This window comes from Indicator indicator, chromosome 32 (genome assembly GCF_027791375.1).
Source record: "Indicator indicator isolate 239-I01 chromosome 32, UM_Iind_1.1, whole genome shotgun sequence".
Taxonomy (NCBI): domain Eukaryota; kingdom Metazoa; phylum Chordata; class Aves; order Piciformes; family Indicatoridae; genus Indicator; species Indicator indicator.
The window spans coordinates 5,847,380-5,866,152 of NC_072041.1; the positions used below are offsets into that span (position 1 = coordinate 5,847,380).

At 42.5% G+C, this 18,773-nt stretch overlaps 1 protein-coding gene across 2 annotated transcripts in view; it reads left to right on the top strand.

The window, feature by feature from the left end:
- Positions 1–18,773, top strand: part of VPS13D (vacuolar protein sorting 13 homolog D) — a 94,499-nt gene that overhangs the window by 73,028 nt on the left and 2,698 nt on the right. For both annotated transcript variants that reach the window (XM_054394928.1, XM_054394929.1), the window contains 2 exons: positions 285–480; positions 15,747–15,878. In XM_054394928.1, the coding sequence (XP_054250903.1) occupies positions 285–480; positions 15,747–15,878 (328 nt within the window). The remainder of the gene's footprint in view (positions 1–284; positions 481–15,746; positions 15,879–18,773) is intronic.

Sequence of the window (18,773 nt, forward strand, 5' to 3'; positions counted from 1 at the left end):
GAAATAAACGGGGATAGGAGTACTTTAGAGCATACATTTTGAATAATGGATTCAGTCTCTTTCTGTGGGGTATGGCTGTCTGTGTCTGCCTGTGTACACAACATATACAAAGTCACCAGCTAATGTAATCAGTTTTGGAGCAGGTTTTGTGTTACATGAAGTGCACAGTGTGTTTGTCCAGCTCCACAGTAAATCATTCAGGCAGCCAGCATCAGCAGTGACCTGGCTCTGTAGCTCTGAGAGGCAGTGCTGCTGGCCTACTTTGCTGCTCTTGTCTTTGCCAGGTATCATTGGAGGATTGACAAGTGTAATAACTTCAACAGTCGAAGGTGTGAAAACTGAGGGAGGTGTCAGTGGTTTCATCTCAGGCCTTGGGAAGGGGCTGGTTGGCACAGTAACCAAACCTGTGGCTGGAGCTCTGGATTTCGCATCAGAAGCTGCGCAGGCAGTGAGGGACACTGCGACTCTCAGCGGCCCCAGGTCAGTGCTGTAAGAACCTGTTTGAGTACCTGCTGCAATTCCTGATCTGGTTATCTTTCCTTACCTAAAGAAACAGTAATTCAATCAAGTTTACTGTCAGCTCTTATTAGTGGTACAGCCCATTTTGTCCATTTCTTTAATAGATGTTGATACTATAACAAGTGAAAAGCTACAACTTAAAATAGGAATTACTAAGATACAGCACTAGATTAAAGCCAAATATTAAAAGGCTACAAGTAATGAGAAAACTTCAACCGTGGAATCCTTATGCAGAGTTGAAATGGAAGACTTCTCCCTGCCTCCAGTTTCCACTTAGCTGTGTAGAAAAACAGCTCTTCAAAGATTTGAGTTCTGACACCAGTGCAGAGTCATTGTCTAATAATGTTCTTTTTGTACAGCAGTAGTGGTGATGCAGGTTTACCTGCTGAGCAATGTCTGCGGATGTTAAGTGTCAGCAGCACACCAGCACAAATGCTTTGGCTTCCTTCCTGTGTTATTAGCACAATGTGGTCTCTACAAAATAACGATGACTGTTTAAAGTAAATGAATGTTCTTTAGCACTGACAGTGTGGGAGTAGGCTGAGTTCTAAAAAGACTGCCCCGAGAAAAAGTTCTTTTTGTGGGCAAGAGTTTACTTTATATGAAGAGTACTGTGCCAGGAAGCCCTGTTGGATGTACAAGAGCTCCTGCGTGCTGAAGAAGTGAAAGAAAATCCTAAGTAAATTTTATTGTCAGCAAGCTTACAGAAAAATGTTTGCAGGATGCTGGGGTTTCTGGTTGTTTTGTCTTCCCATTTGGCTTTTCCATTTCCTGTGTTTTATTACACCACACTTGGACTCCTGAACTGTCTACCATCAGTGTGCCAGTAAAGAACAATAAGCCTGATGAAGTGAGAGTGAGGTGCAGGAAGCTTTGAAGAATGAACCTAGGTGTAATTTGTTGTGCAAATGGAAGTGCTTACATGTCAGTATCTTATGTGTTTGATACCTAGCTGGGTTTATAAAACCAAGAGGTCAGGGATTACAGTTTGGTAAGCACATACACAGAGTTTCATCAGCGCTCCTGAGTACATCACTGAGAAAACTCACCTTCTGTTCTGCTTCTTTGTGTCTAATTGTGTGACTATAGACTGATTGATTAGAAGGTGGGGAGAAGCACACCTGGCTCTACTGTTAGCTGACCTGTGTTGTTACAGTTTGTCTCAAGATACACACACACTGAATTCATATTTCTATGAGAGAGAGCCTGTACCCAGTAGCTGTGATGTTATTAACAGCTGACAAACTTGATAGCAGCTGGGAGAGGGAGGGCTTCCAACCACCTTATCCCTAGCTTGTGTTTGCCTGTGTGACATATTTCACTTTAACTTGTTAACTCTCAGTTAAGAGATGAGATTAAGACAGATAAACTGAGCTTCATTTCTGCTTCCACAAGATTCTGAACTACCACTGCCACAGATGAGCACTGTGAAATGATTTTATTGTCTACACACTCTGCAAAAAGCTTCCAACCCAGCAGCCCTCTACAAGGCAAAAAACCCAAACCACCGTGATAGACCTTTCTGAATTACTACACTTCTCTAGTCTACAAAATCTGATCAGAACTTTTTTAGATAAATAAATGTATTTAAGAATATGTAGATTATGTAGGAGAAAAACTCCACAACAAAACCCACACCACCACCTCTAAGCAACCTTGCACTTGTGCTTTGTTTGGTAAGGTATCTTTTTAATGTGCTTATATAATGAAGCAACCGAATTGTTCTTTTGGGGTCTAAAAAAAAAAAAAAAGGGCAACAAAGGATTTGTACATTTTTCAGACTGCTGTGTACCACAATCCCCCTGCTGCATTTGTTAACTGTTCAAATATGTGTGGCTTGGAATCCAAGTAGAAGAGTGTTCCAAACCCAAGCTGCTGGCTGCAGTTGAATATTCTGTTTAACCATGCTGGGCTGTGTCGACTCTTCCAAGCAAAGTACAAAAACAACTAACCCTGATGAGCAGAAGTTCATGGCAGTGACTGATCTCAAGTGTACCTCTGAACAATTGAAGGATGTGATAAGAGCCATCTTGACCTTATGGTGAGGCTGACAGTATGTGTGTAAGTTTCTGGTACTGGTGCAGAGTGGAGTCAACCAGTTAATTACAGCTGCATTTAAATAGCATGATCTGTAACTGCAGATTATAGGCCCCTTGCAATTCTCTAATGACAGGGTTGATATTTTAAAAAGCCCTGAGCTGAAGCTGCTTGACTTCAACCATTGGATCAGTTTGGAGCAAGATGAATTTTAATAGAGGTTGTAGTTTTTCCTAAAAGACATGTTCTGAGTCCAGCAAAGTTACTGAAGAGCAAGGAGGACACTCTAGCTGGTGCTCCTGTGCCCATGCCACAGACATCAGATGTGTTGATCTGTACTGGGACTCCTGCAGCAAGCACAAACCATGTGTAGACATGGAGCCAAACGTACAGCTGAGGTGCAGATGGTGGCTGTGCAGCTCATGGTGCTAGTTTAAAAGATGATGTGTGCAAAGTACAAGAAAATAGCTTTTAACTCTGATTTTGGGCTGGACTTCTTCAAGGCTGAGCTTGTTAATTTACTATGTAATCTCACCATGATGTTTGTTATGACTAAAACTTTAATTTCAATGAAGATGAGAGCATAAAATAGCCACTGATGATGCAGCATAGTTCTAATTTATAAACAGTTAATTCCTGTGACTTGATACCTTTTTTTGAGTGGGTTTTATGTGTTCCACGTACTCTGGTGTCATATAGAGGGTGCTGATTATTTCCATATTTGTCATATACTGCCAAAAGTCTTAAAGACCAGTTTAAAACAGGAAAGCTGTTATGTCTCTAGATATGCTTGGAAAGCTCTCTCCTGGAAACGTGGTTTAAGTCCTAGTGCAGCACAAGTAAAGAACATTTATATTTAGATGTGTGTCTGACTTAAGTAGTGCAGGAAACTGCCATTATGGCTTTCTCTCAGGCTTCTGCCAGGTCAGTGCAAGTTTAAAATTATTCTTGAAATGCTGCAGCAAGGGTTTGTGTTCTTCACTGACAGTCACGTTATGAAACTTGGAAATAAGGAGATAACTTCATGACCTACCCAGTTCTAATGAATTCTGTCAGGAAACTGAGATTGACAAGCCATTAGTGGCCATAGAAAAAGCTTAGCTAAAAAATTTCTTCTCTGCTAGTTGTGATTTCAGTTGCAAAGTCAAACACTGAAGAGAATGACTATTAGAGACACTGAGAAGAAGCAGAAATACTGTACCTAATTGTATGGACACTGAGAAGCAGCAGAAATGCTGTACTTAATTGTCTGGAACGCTAACTTGGCTGAGACACTGCAGAGTCTATTCTCAAGCTTTAATATTGCCTGAACCTCTGTATATGTCCCAAATCCTGTCCTGGCCTTGCATTTACCTAGATCTGATGTCAGTTGTGTGTGGGCCAAGACTCTGGTGAAGGAGACATTGTTCCTCTCCTGGTAAGACCTTCCTAGGATTTTCCTAGAAGCCAGAGAGAAAATACTGAGTGTGTTGTGTAAATCTGGAAATGTTGCACACGGGACAGCTTAGCTGATTTATCAGTCTGATCTGTAAACTTGGGCAGTGTGTCTTCCTTCACATCCTCTCTTTTTCCCCAGGGGGCAAGAGGTCTTTACAGTGAACTGTTTTCTCAAATGAGCTGTTTTCTTTTGAGCAACTTTGTCCATTTTACTCCTGGTGGTATCATTAAGTGGCTGCAGACATTGGCTGTTCCTCAGTCCTGGCCCTACCTCCCACCTCCAGTCACTGCTGAGCTTGCTTTTATGGGTTTACATTCTTCTGCCATTAGTCCATCTAGATTCTTCCATCACTGCTGTTGAGTTACTTGAAATCCCCCTAGTCTGTAAGTTCCCATCAGTGTTCTGTGAAAAGGGAGTGTCAGGGTCCTGTTCTGTGACGAGCCTGTGCTCTGCAGCTCATCCGAAACTCTGCTGCCTGTTCCGCTGTAGCATGCTGCAAATTGATGTCCATTTCAGCACACTCTTTTTCCCCAAGAGGTTTTTATGTTTTTATTTGACTGCTGTGCAGATACCTCCTTGTCATTTAGTAATTGTGTTCCGGGGAATTTTTCCCCAGATGAACCAGGTTGCAATTTTGTAGGTTGAATCCCATTTAATTTCCTGCTGTATTTCTGGCCTCTTCAGGTTCTTTAGTACTTCACTGTCCTCACTGGGGTTTTAAACACCTCTTAGCTTGTCCTCTCCAGATACAATTTCACATGCTGCTTTTCCTAGATCCTTGAACATAAGCAAGCCTGGTTTTGTGCCCACATATTTTGCAGCATCTCAGCAACACTTCTCCCTGCTTTACTAATTTTCTGTTACCAGTCTCACCTGCTCAGTATTTCTCTGTTGGCTTTTAACTTACCAGGGATAATTCTGTCTAGTTCTGTTGGAGCTTCTGTTCTGTTCTTGCTTGTTGCATAAGTGAAAGTAGCTTGTCAGGGTGGGGCAGGAACAGTTCTTTAAACTGCCACCCTGTGACTCTTGGAACCTTAATTCATTTTCTGAAAATGCACAAGAGCTATTTTAGTTTCCTAACTAGAAAGAGCCAATAATCCACCATCTCTGACCTAAAATGAATTCTAAAGAAATAAAGCTACCCTTTAGAATGCACAGAGAATGGTTCCCTGTTCCTTTTGCTTATTCAGAGAGTGCTTCTTGCTACCAAGGGATCCTTCAGGCTTGTAGTGGTGACTGTGGTTCCCTTTTCTACAGCTTTCTGTAGCAATGATTTAATTTGTTCTTGGCCATACTCAGAATTCTTTTCCAAAGGAATGACCTGGGTTAGGAAGAAGTGCAGTCTTTCCTAGACTGCACAAAAGTGTCTCTAATTCTGCACGTCAAGAAAAGAATACAGCTTTTTGTCAGAGAAGTCTCAAGGAATGATTGCATTTGACTGGGAGTGAAATCCTGTCAAGATTGCTTTGCGTATTCATTGCTCTGCTTCCCCTTAAAGCTCTGTGGAAGGAATTCAAGCAGTTGAGGCACGTGGTTACTCTTCTAGAGTGCCTAAAATCATGAGAATTGAGGATGGAGTGTGCTGCTGCCCCACATCTCACTACACTTCTGAATCTCCATGTAATCCTACAGTGACTAATCATAAAGTTAAGTCTTTAGCTAATAAAATTTAGCATTTCATATTAGCGAAGAAGTTCTAGATGGTTTTAATTCCAGTAGGGAGTACTAACCTTTAGTTAAAACTCATGTAGTTTCCTTTGTTTAAAGTCTTTTTTTGCTTTTTCATGGCAGAATCTATTCCTGTAGGTAACCTCTTCCAGTGGGGTTACACCCAGGGTGCTCTCAGGGAGGCCTGGGGTAGGCCATCAGAATATAAGCAATTATGAACTTCCTTCTGAAAAACAGCTGGGAAGTCCTTGGTTGGAATCCCCACAGATTGATTATATTGATGTGTCAATTCAAAGAATCATAGACTCCTGGAATGGCTGAGGTTGGAAGAGATTTTAGAGATCATCTACTTGAACCTCCCCACCATGGGCAGGGACACCTCTCTGCTAGATTCAGCTGCTCAAGGCCTCACCCAACCTGGCCTTGAACACCCCCAGGGAGGGGAGGCATCAACAACCACCCTGGGCAGCCTATTCCAGGATTCTATACTGTGTGCTCACTTGACTGTATTTAATGTTCACTAAAAGGGAGGCAGCTGGACAGGGAGCAGTTATTTACTTCTGTTGGCAATAGTTGTATTTCTGGAGCCTGCCTACTTTGTCTCTTCTTCTATTTTAGCAAAAGCTTTTGGACACCAAAGCCAAAAAGCAAAAGACAGAGCTTCTAGTGTGGTGAACAAGTCCTGTTTTCTGGCAGTTGTGTGTTTCTCAGACCCTTCCTCATTCAGAAAGCACCCTGCTGAATGATGCTGTTGTTTCAGTGTATTCTATGTAACAGTTTTCTTGGGCTGAAACAATCACAGAGCTGCAGATTGAACTGCTCCGCAGTGCTAGCTCGTAGGACTGAATTGGAGAGACTTTGAAATACGTTCATGCATTAGCCACAGCAGAACAATCTGAAAAGTCACCAAAGACCAGGCAATAAAGTGTCCAGAGTTTCCATTCACAAATCTACTTGCTTAGGACTAGGTGGGAGAAGTTGAGACGTATGAGCTCCAGAAGGGAACAAAAGCTTTATTCAAAACAGACGTGTCTGCTGGAACGTACCAGGACAGATCATCAGACAGCACTAAACCAGTCAGACTTGATCCCCAGAACTGAAACAAGTTTAATACACATTCTGTGGGTTTTCTAATATCTTTTGGCCCTCTTACTGGTATTATCAGTTCATAAAAATAGCAGGAGAGATGAAACTGGTGTAGTGCAACAGCAATGGAGCATTTGTTTATTTACTTATTCCTAAAGCACAAATGGGTGAGCTGCTTGCCAGTGCAGTGGCTGTGTGACCTCACATCCTGAAACATCTGCTTGTGGTGCCAAAGGGGTGAAGTCTGGTACAGCAGGTCTAGGGTAGCTTCTGGGAATAAGTTTTACTAGTGTGAGTAGTGATGAAAGTAAGCATAGGTGTTTTCTGCTGAGGCATGAGCACACAAGTACCTTCTGTTTCCTGCATCATCAGCAGGAGTCCTAGTGTGTCATTAGGTATTTCTCTTGTGTGTATCTGGGATATCTTTCAGGTGTCCTTCTATGTGCTCTCACTCCAGATGATTCTGCCTTGAGACCCCATTAGAAGTTCCTTTACATCCTTAGTTTTGTGACCTGTATCAAGAAGTGCCTTTTAATTACCAAGTAATAAAGCTTTGAGTAGAGAGTGTCTGAGCATACCCAAAGGTGGATTTTTTTTTTCTGTTTTGAGACTAAACATAAAACTGCAGGACATGCTCATTATACACAAAGTACTCTATTTCCAGTACTCTTGTGTCTTGCTAGGATTCCTTGCTATGTCCTCCACTCAAGCACAAATACCATGGATCAGGTTCTCTGAGGTTAATGCACATGTTTAAAAGGGTAGAAATGTTAAAGCATGTGGCTGGACATGTAGTGCTGTTTGCACTGACAGGTTCTGTTTTCAAATTCAGAGACAAAGCACTGCTTTAAAACTAACACCACTCCTGAGCAGGACTGGAAGCCAGATGAGGTTCGTATTTATGTAGTAATTGCAGGCTTACTTGAAAGCAAAGGACCTTGGGGCAGAGTATGTGCTGAGGTCCTTCTAGGCTGTTTACCTGTTAGTAGACAGTTTTCCTTTGTCATTAAGGGTAAGGGTTTCTGTTCAGTCCTAGTCCAGAGGCTGTAGATGAGAGCCCAGGGCCTGCTGGGATGGGGTTTTACACTTGTGCTGTCCTTTTGCCCTTCCACTGAACTCTTTTCATTTCAGTCATGAGCAAACAGTCAGTGCCTGAACTAACAACCCTGCAATCCTCCAAAGCACGCCTCGCTTACAGTACCAAACAAAGGGAGGCCCGCGTGGGCCGGCCCAAGCCAAGGAATGCAGCTTCGGGGTTCTGCTCCATAAATTTAACCAGCACGACAAAAAGGAGATAATATGAGCCTGCGTGATGATCTGAAAGGGGGAGGTTTGTGTCCCATTGATTGCGGTCTGGCCTATTGCCAGGCCCCGAGCCTGACCGACAGTTGAACCATATCGTTAAGGCGTGTAATACAGCTCAAGTCTTGTACAGCAGCCAATGAGTACATATCCAGAGGGCAAAAGTTTATAAAGAGTTGAGGCTGTCCTGTTTAACCCTCTCACACTGCATGTAATATATACTGCTGCCATTCAGAAATAGGCACATTGCTATTAAAAATGTAAACCTTCAGCTTTCTTTACTTGGGGGAAAAAAAATTCCATGTGTGTCTGATAGCTAATGTGCAGCAGATTTATAAAGTGATCTGAGAAAAATATGCAAAACTGTTTTTCTTTTTTTACCCGCACACACCCCCACCCAACCCCCCCACATACAAAACAAAATCCAACCCACCTTTTTTTTCAGTACTACTTTATCCATAGAACTTGTTTGTTCAGAGATGTCTTCTGGGTTGTTCTACAAACTCTTTCATGCAGATGGAGCTATTTATTGCCTTGATGTCACCTCATTTAGCATGTGGCTGGTATTTTTATAGATAATTCTTCCACCTAATATTGCTGTTAACATGTGGAATGCTCTTTATCAGTTCTCTAAGTACGGCCAGTTGATTTAACTTGCTCTTGCAACTGCTAACTTTAAAAATCAAAACAAACTTCCGGAGTAGCTTTTCCTTAGGTGAAGTCTGTGCTAGAGGACTTTACCATGCCTGTTGCAGCCCTGGCTATATCAACTGAAAATTGTACCAAGGAGGGTCTGAAGGGGAAACACATCTGAGTTCCATGTCACACAGCTCTTCACACACACCTAGCAGCTAATGTCCTGGTGCTGGGCAGGGGCCCCTGGTTTGCTTTCTTTCCCAAAGTGGATAGGAAGGTAGGAGTACAATCAGAAACCTTTCTGTCACACTTCAAGTGACTGTGTTTGCATTTACAACAAACAGGCGTTGCTTGGCCAGCATGGATGGGTTTTGATGGGACTCCTGCAAATACGATCACAGAAATAAGACAAATGGTTTGTCTGCTATGCAGCCCTGCCTGTCAGCAGACTGTTCAGAAGTTCTAAGGCTTCACTCTGTGCACCAAGGTACAGTAGCATTATGGCCCTGGGCTCTTTAACCTTGTTTAAGGCACATTCAGCTCATGTCTTTCGGCTCGGTGTTTGCAAGCAATCCCTGCTAAGAACTCTTTCACTGAATGAGAAGGGGAATTTGAGCATTTTTCAACACATTTGTGAGACACGAAGCTAAGGTGATTGCTCTGTCATCACTCTGTGATCAGTCAGGAAGAGAAATCGAAAACTGAGGTGTTCACTCCTTATGGTTGGTGCTAACAAAGTGCTTGAGACAGTGTTTGTTTGCTGCACAGCTACTGCAGTCAGAGACGGCACAGGTGCTAAAGGGTGACCACTGCTTGGTCAGAGTCACAGAGCTTTCAGAGTATGATTGGTGTCAGTGCCAGGCACTTGTCTAGTACATAGGCACACACACCTTACCCAGACTTGGGGCTTGTAATGCAGATGTCATAAGAATGTGCTGTTTGGATGGGTACATCTGCTGCTCTGCTGGGTTGAAAGTGATTCTTGATGTCTTATTAAGCTCTTCTCACTTCCTTTTGAACTTGGAGCCTGGAGAGGTTGTATGTAATCATAAACCCAATGAGTAGTCTTCAGTTTTGTTTTGATCTTATATACAAAAGGGGAAGGGGTGGGGGGGAGAAAAGCTACATCTCTGAGGAGTTGGCAGGAACAGCCTGAATGATAAACAGTTGCTTCTTCAGCATGCTGTAGTACTCCTAGAAGTATATTGGGTCAGATAAAGGTCTTCAGTGTCTGAGCTGGTAGATCCCTCAGAAGAGGAGAGATTTGACTGTAAGTGGGAGGTTTTAACCCTAGGCACTGTTTATTTGCATGTTTCTGCCTGAAACTAGCGTTTGGGGAGCACTTTTAACAAGCACAATATATTCCATGCGTTTGCTGGAATAAACGGTGCATATAAGGTTCCTCAGATATGCAGTCAGCAGGGAGCTGTCTGGCTCATGATTTTACACATTCTTGCATCTAACTGAGACGTTCTAATGCCAAATCCAGCACTGGGGCTGACTGCACTGCCTGTGCCTTGGAACACACCTTAAAAGCATCAATGTCTGAACCGGCGAGTGAATTCCAGCACAGAGCCCTGCCAGGTTCAGGTCTCATTTCTTCCAGAAATCATCTGCCTATTGGGAACTGCAGCCCCAAAATCCAACACTGGGAAGGAGACAACTGTACTTACCCTTTTGAAATAGAGCACTGCTGTCTGCCAGCAGAGTCACAGCAGAACGTGCAATCCAGACTGCTAGAGGTTTGTCTGAAATCAGGCCCAAGTCATTTAATGTTCTCAGGCGCAGAGAACTAGCACATAAAAATAATGCTGTCTGTCCTCTTCTGCTCAGGGGCTGCAGGGGACATACATTCCTGCCTATTGAAAGGGTTCAGCACTTTGAAACAAAATCAGTGAGGAAAGAATTGTGGAAATACTGGATTTTTAGTATTTGCCACAGGCGTGATATGCAACGGAGATGGTAACAAAAATGGCTCAGGTTTGTTTTCATCTGTCAGCCTGATGATCCTGAGGTATGGCTGCTGCTTCTGGAGAGGGTGGCTGTTATGGCTGAACTTTGAGGTGAATTTTTAAGGTACAAATTGCTTACAGATCATCGATTCTGGCACTTCTGAGCATGCTTTACACTGTGTCCTCCCAGTGCATGACTGTGAGACAAGTACTGCCTCTGCTCTGTGTTTTGTGAATTTATCTGTATGGGATGATGACACTTGCAGTCAGGGCTGAACTGGAGCAATGGTAGCAGGTATTCCAGCTGCTGGGTATTTGACAGAATTATTAAGGTTGGAAAAGACCTCCAAAACCGTTGAGTCCAACCATTAACCTAACACTGCTAAATCCACCACTAAACCATGTCCTAAGCACCTCATCTACTTGGTTTTTGAATGCTTCCAGGAATAGTGATTCCACCACTTCCCTGGGCAGCCTGTTCCAGGGCTTAACCACTCATTCAGTGCAGGAATTTTTCCTAATATCCATCTAAATGTGACAGAGGAAGTAAAGCTGTTCCTCCTTTATCAGATCAAATCATGTCTTAATGTCTGAAAGGCAGTAAAGCCTCCTTAGACAAAGCACTCCCTGTATTTATGAACCAGACTTTTTCCAAAGCCAAGTAAGTAACAGGTTTGATATTATTTCTTCAAAATACAAGCAGCAATTGAGTTGTTTCATAGGCCTATATTACCTGCCAATTTTCTTCTGTTTGAACTAAGGTTGTTTTATCGTTATTTCAAGGGTTTAAAAATTGTTCCCAGGCTGAAAGTCTGTATGCCAAGTTACAGCCCAGAGCAGGCTTTTATCAATAAATTTTATGTAAACCTGAAAAAAAACGAGTTTACAATGGAAACACTGACAGAATGTGAGCTATACCAGAACCAGTGAGTTGCTGTTTTAAACAGGTTGGAACGATGAGGCTGTTAAACTGGAACACCTTTACAAATGCAACATGTTGATGACAGTTGATGGAAGTTCTGGCAGCAAGAACTGGGTCTAGCTGAAAGAAATTACTACTAGCATGTAGGGGAGAGCCCTGTGGCCAGAGATCTCTCTAGAGGGCTTGGCAGGCTGACTACTTGCTCACTGGTGTTTGCCAGCTAGACTGGACTTGGGGTTCTGGTGACAGGCAGGGTGAAGTCTCTGTGAAGAGCCTCTTCCATTAAGCAATAGTTTCAGGGGCCTTTATCAGTCACAGTTTTTCCTTGCTGCTGCTTTTCTCTCAGGAGAAATTGCTACATTTCCTAAAGTTCTTTTATTCTGAATAGTTACTCTGGGTGTGATAGTGAGGAAACAGAAAGAGGTAGATTTGTCTATAAAAGACGTGCAGTGTTTTGTTTTCAGACTGTCAAAGTTTGATACCTTCTGAGTTTCGCTAATGTTTTTGTCAAAGCAGTCTAGGTAAATGTCAAGGAAATGTTTTAGGTCCAAAAGACTCAAAGCTGTGTGATGGTTACTGTTCTCAAAGCCACTGGATACTGATGCCTCCAGCAAGAATCAGATCTGTGTACCTGGCAGTGCAGACCTCCAAGGGTATCCCATTGGGTGAAGGTGAAAGGACAGGATAAGTCATTCTGTAAAATGTGTGACGTCTCTTGTCCAAGTTGGTAAATAATTATCACCAGCAGTCCCTGAACAACTTCTGTGCATCAATGGCTCTGGTGACAAAACCTCTGGCTTTAAACTGGCCAACTGAATGACAGGAATTCTGTGAACTGTTAAGCAAAAGCTAACCAATTAACACTGCTCATTGGTTTTAGTGTGCACACAGTCATCTGAAGTGAGACTCTCCAGTGTTCAGCTTTGCCTGAACAGTGAGGAACCAGAGTCTGTGCCTCAGCCTTCTGACACCATTTCCAATCTCTTTGTGTCTTCATTCAGCAGCACTCTTCCCTGCTGTGACTAGTAGACGTGAGGGCATTTCTGTCTTGTATTGCCTTTGTGTGCTTATTAAAAAGGAATCAGCAGAGCTGTTGAGTGCATGTTTAATGTAACACAGATGTGGGCACACCACCGTTCCTCCTGCTTTACAAATCTTCAGCTTTTTGTTTCATCAGTGTTGCTTGTTATTTACAGAATGTAACTGGAGACAGTAGAACACAGTCCTAGATTAAAAAAAAATCTAAAAATGTGTTCTACTGTGGAATGTTTTTAGCTGTCCAGACCAAACACACCAGTTTGCCAGGGGCTGGTGGACTAAACCAGTGTGATTTATGCTAGCACTAGTGGCACTTAGTTGAAAAGGAGCTGACCCTTACCACTTAAATGAGAAACATCTTTTATCACTAGGATCAACATTTTAGCAGGGAGGAGCATGGGGACAACAAGCACTGCACTCTTAAGTATTTCAATTTAAAAACAAAAACACAGCCTAGAAACAATCACAACCAAACCTTCAGCTCAGAAATTGCCAAGCCTTTCAGAAAGTCACTGTGGTGCCCAGTACTTCTGTAGGTACTGACCTGCCTCTGAGCCAGACGCTGGAAACCAGTGCTCACCCATGTTCTGGTCTCTAATCTGAAGGTCCTGTTCTTTCATTCCTATACAGCAGTCTTGATTGCAGTGCTTATAGCTACCCCTTCTCAGAGTGCTGTTAGAGGAAATAGCACAGTTGGATGTTTACCTGAAAGATGGTTACTGTGAAAGCAATAATGCAGCATTGCTGCTCACTCGCATGTGGATGGTATCTAACTGTCCTGAATGCTTAACAGTAAAAGCTATTGACTGTCCACTAGTTAATTAAGAAATTCATTATGCTTTAGAGGTTTACACTTTACAGTTGTCAATAGAAGCTACAGGTGCTGGTAAAGGTTCAACAGCCAATGGAGGCCTCTTGGGTAAGTGAAATTTTGCCATTTCACTGCTTTTGGCAGCTAGGAAGTAGGACAAGCAGCAAGATTTGAATGACAGTGGTTGGAACCCTTTGGGACTTCGCCTCAGTATTCTGCATCTCATGAAGGCAAATGAGTACTTTTGTTGACTACTTCGTAAGAATCTAATAGGTAAAAACAGGCACTTACTGTTACCTCTGGGGCAGGATCAGAAGGACAACAGTGCTGTTGTGTAACTGTGTAACTGTACCTGGCACAGGTGAATCCTCCTTATGTGTTTAAGAGGCAAGAGAGGTGATCTGCTCCAGAGTTACAGTGCTGTTTATGTAGTGTTCAGCTTTTATTTATATTTATCTAGTGTTCAGCTCTTTATTTAATCATCTATTTATCTAGGGTTCAAGCTATTCTGATCAGAATGCTACTGAAGGAAGAAGGCAGTTCTAAGACATTGCACTTTTTGCACATGACAGAACTGAGTGCCTTTATGCAGCAAATTACAATTTTTATGCTGGCATTTTTTAGCTTGAATGCTAACACTAATTAACTACTGAAGGTCTAACCAAAAGCAGTGCAGCAGGACAGGTAAAGCAGAGGGAAAACTGAAAATTTGACTGACAACATTTTACTGGCAGTATTAATGACCACATTTGTTATGGTTTCTTAAGCCCTTGCTGTGTTTTGCATTCTTTCAGTTGGTGAATTTCCACTTCTCATTTCATCCTCCCTGCTGACAAACTGACTCCCTCCTAGCACAACCATAGCTCAGCTCAGTCAAGAGCTTGTGTCCCTCCAAAGCTTCTCTCCAAGGGGATCAGTAATAAGCAGTACTTCTGAGCCACTGTAATTTGTTAGGCAGGTCAGGGATGCAGGGCTGATGAACAAAATCAGGATTTAGCAGATAGTCACAAAGTTATTAAAAATACCAGCTGGCTGGTATTTGTGTCTGCTGTGCTGGAAACCCTGCATCTTTGCCTTCTGCACCTTGTCTGCAAAATACCTTCTTGATAGCAGACAGAGCAAGGATAGCTGAAACACACCAAGAGGCCATTCACCCAGGGAGAGCAGCAGAGAGGATATTAAGTCAGCAATGACATAGAAGAGACTCTTCCTGTGACATTACTGCAGCCAAGGAAGAAAGGACAAAAAGATAAGTCTGTTGCTGTTAAAAGGCAGGGGTGTGAAAAACTCAAAGAAAAGCAGGTTTTAAAAGGGTGCATGGGTTTGCAGTCTGGGACAGGACTGCTGAAAGGGAAAGGTAACAAAGGAACAAGGCTCCAGAGAAAACATCTGCAGGGAGCAAAGCTTAGAAGGGGGGTACACTTCTGTGTGCTATTCCCAAGCAGCTTACAAAGAGAAGGCCTTGTTAGGTGGGATTCTTTTTCTGTCTTGATCAAAAAGGGTCGAAGCAGTTCTTTGTACAGGATCTTTACAGAGAACCAAGATGGGAATTAGAGAGCACTAACCAAATACGGTGCATTTGGCTTGGAAAGTAATGGCAGCAGCCTGAAAGAACAGACCCAGAGTGATGCTGTGGGGAAAGGACAAAGAATAAAGCAGGGCCAGGCAGCCTGGAACATAATTTTCATGGGCAGGGCATTTCAAAAGCTTGAAGGAATTCAGAATATTATTTTTTAACAAAATATTGCTAAAGGAGGAACCTGCAGTTCTTCAGCACTGTGGCCAGTATCAACCTCTGATGTGTGTGAGGCCACACATGTGTCTGTGTCTTCTGTATTACTGTCATTTTTTAATAGATGCTCAAAAAAGGTAAAGTATGCTGGACCCTGCTGTGGAGGGTTCTTTAGTCTTGACTGCATGCTCTTATTTCTGTAACCCTTCCATTTTCAAGCTACTGACACTGTTCATCAATGTGAGTTCCATCTAGATTGGTGCGCTCTTATTCTCTCTACAGAAGTGTGAAGAAAGAGTCAAATCGGTAAAACTGTTGATAAACGGATCCCCAAATCTGCAGACAGTGTATGTGGTGTAGGTTCCCTCTTCATTTAGCACATTGCTCCTTAAATGTAGAAGAAAACTGTAAGTGTTTCTTTGGAATGTAAAACCGTATGACTTCAGAAATATCTGTGCTGTCTCTGTCAAGACACTGTATTTTTAAAGGCTCTGTCATGTTTTGCTTTTCTAAATAAACAAAAAGTTGTGTCCTGCCAGGTTTCAGTGGAAGGAAAAGTACTGCTGGTGCACTAAGATCTTTTTCTGCATCTATCTTGCATGTAGGACACAAGCAGAGAGAGTGAGGAAGCCACGCTGCTGCAGAGGACCTCAAGGGCTCTTGCCCTGCTACTCAGAAAGTCAAGCAGAAGGACAAGAACAGCTCTTCAAGCTGACCGACAACATCCAAGATGAGTTGTAAGTACTTGAGGCAGTGCTGTTGCTGCACATCTTTGGGCAGAGGAACTGAAGCTGCTTTACACACACAGGCACACATACTTTGCTGTCTCTCAGTACAGATCACCAGCACAGCTTGAGCACCTGGTGACCTGTCCTCAGATGTCCTGCAGGTGCCACTGGGTGCTCCCAGAGCCTTGTGCCTCTACCTTCAACTGCCTAGAAGGGAGACCTTGTAATCTGCCTCTTGCTTGTGGCCCTGGGATTTTACACTCTTGTTATCTTGTGTCCATCTCAAATATTCAAGAGTGTTTATGCATACACAGTCTGGCTCCTAGGGAGGGAGAATTGAAAGAGAGCAATTTGTGACCAAGAAAACCCTGTCAGCTTTTAGCAGCTGTACCTCTCAGCAGATCAGTGAGCTTTTGTCATAGAGTCACACTCTTCATTCACTGGGTCTTTAACCATTAAGAACATCATTCAACAAGGAAACAGTGTTTCTTGTCATGGAAAATAAGTACAAAATTATGCCCCTGACTTTTATCCTCCTATCATAATCAGAACCACATTTAAAGACCTGATTATTTGCATATTTTCCTTCAGAGCTAAATCCATAAAAGGGGGTTTAATACCTTGCTCTACTGTTCTAACTAAATGTTTCCACATTTTTTTCCACTTAGGCTCACTGTTTCACTTCTGGAAAATATTGTGTAATTACTTCCTGATGTTGTTAAAAACCCCACAAATTCACCAGAGATCTGGTTTCTTCTACTTTGTTCTATTGGCTCATGTTTCATTTAATTTTTCATTTTATTAATTTGAGATCTTTTTAATAGTGTAGAAGTATAGGGGTTTTTTAAAGATACTGCTTCAAGGTACTATCTTTAAAAGGTTCAATACCCATTTTGAGATCTTAGATACAGAAGAAAGTAACAGTTGGCAAGAGAAAATGGGTAATGATGCATGACTCAAACTTAGAACAAAATCTAGAGCTTGGACTACAAATTAGCTAATGTTTCTGTGCTTCACCATTAAGTCACTGACCTCCTTTCCATTCCTCAAAATGTATACATGACACCACCACAAATACTGTATGGAAAATGAGAGATAATCTGGTGCTCTTAGGGAGAAAACAGAAATCCACTGAACTTTGTAGCAGTTTTCAGTGCTTCAGCTCTCTCCATGGACACCCCTGGATGGTGGGGCTGTGATACCATCTATCAACAGCTGTTCTGCCTGGGTGGGGATACAAAACCTCAGCTTTGCTGTGACAATTGCTAAGGACAGTGATGTGTGTTAGGGGCTTCTGATAGTCACCTTTTCATCTTCCTTCCTAGCTCAAAAGGGAGCAAAGCAAGCCCATGTGCCAGCAAGGTTCCCCTGGTTCCACCTGTGGGGAAGTCTGACCTGACTCAGAGCTAGGCTGGCTGTAGCAGTCTGTACTTGCTTTTGTGTGCCTGTCTAACAGAACAAGATGATCCTTCCCCAGGCTGTAAAACTGCACAGAATGTAGCTTTTCTATGGCAGTTTGTAAAAATATCCTTCTCCAGCCTACTTAAGTCACTTTAAAGACAAAACCTCACCCCAAAGTGTTTGACCTCTGACGAGTTCCAGGAAGAGTGGGAACATTGTCTTTCACCTAGGATTTTTTTCAGCCAAAGTAGATGTTTTTGTCAGCTTTGGTTTTATTTCAAGGAACACAATTAAATTATCCCAGCCCTTAGTTCCATCCAAGGTTAGAGCTGGACAAAGCACATTACAGATCTCTTGTTTTATTAGAATGGCCGTGCTCTTCTCAGCAGGTCAATGACAATGGATGTTGTTAACTCCAGGAAGCAGGGAGGGCACAGGTCCGCTGGGAGGCACCAGGCAGGGAAAAGAACAGTTCAGTGCAGAGGACTACAATAGAAAATTACTGGAATTATTCTTCTATATCATGAAAAGAAACAGTGATCTGACCTCTTGAAATACTTTTGGCTGTTAAATTTCCATTTATAGCTATGGTTTATTTGGATATAGCTCAGAGGGATTGTGCAAAGTGTTAGTTAGCTGGTAGAGCTGATGGCAGTTTGGATCCTTTCTCATCTACCAAAACTCTTGGCGCTGACCATCTTCACTGACCTCAGAGACAGTGGAGTACTCTGCTGAATGTATCAGGACAACAGCAGCCAGACTTCTGTAAGCAACAGTTCAGAACACAGTGATTTTGAAACTACCTGACAGCCTGAGAATCTGGGTTGTACAGAGTTGCTGCCAGAGCATTATTGCTCTCTTTAGCACTCAAGTTATGATTTCATGTTTAATTTTCTGAAGACTTCAGCATTTAAAAAAACCACTAATGAGGTTCATTTCAGCAGTGAATCAGTAAGGGAGGAGAAGCAGTTGTGTGAGAACTTTTGTATTTCACTTTTTCAGTCCTTACTGTTATTTTTTTCACACATCAACCTCTTCAGCCATCACAATTTCCAGTATTCTTCCCTCACTCTTTCTACCTCTACTATTCATCACTCAGACTAATCTCTCGGAGGAAACCTGCTTGCTGCTTAACCTTTCACCCTCGTGTTAAACAGCTAATTTCTCTTTTCTGGCTACTGATCCAGGCAGTGGGTTAAACTTGTTTTTTGTTTCAAAGGCAGGAGAGGTGTGTGGTAAAAGGAAGCCCAGCAGGTTTACAAAGTGCAGAAGGATAATGCTTTTGTCATAAATGTCTCCAAACCTTCCAGGTACTAGCAATGGAACTGAACTTAAACTTCAGTACTAGGACTTGCAGTGCTGCAGTCCAAGGAAATTACTATTTTAAGCTTTCATAAAGGACATTTTTACATGTCCAATGCTAGCAGTCAGGGCATTCAGCACTAATATTTGATTTACAGCACCATCTTTTTTAACTGGGCAAGAAGGTACTTCCTCAACTTT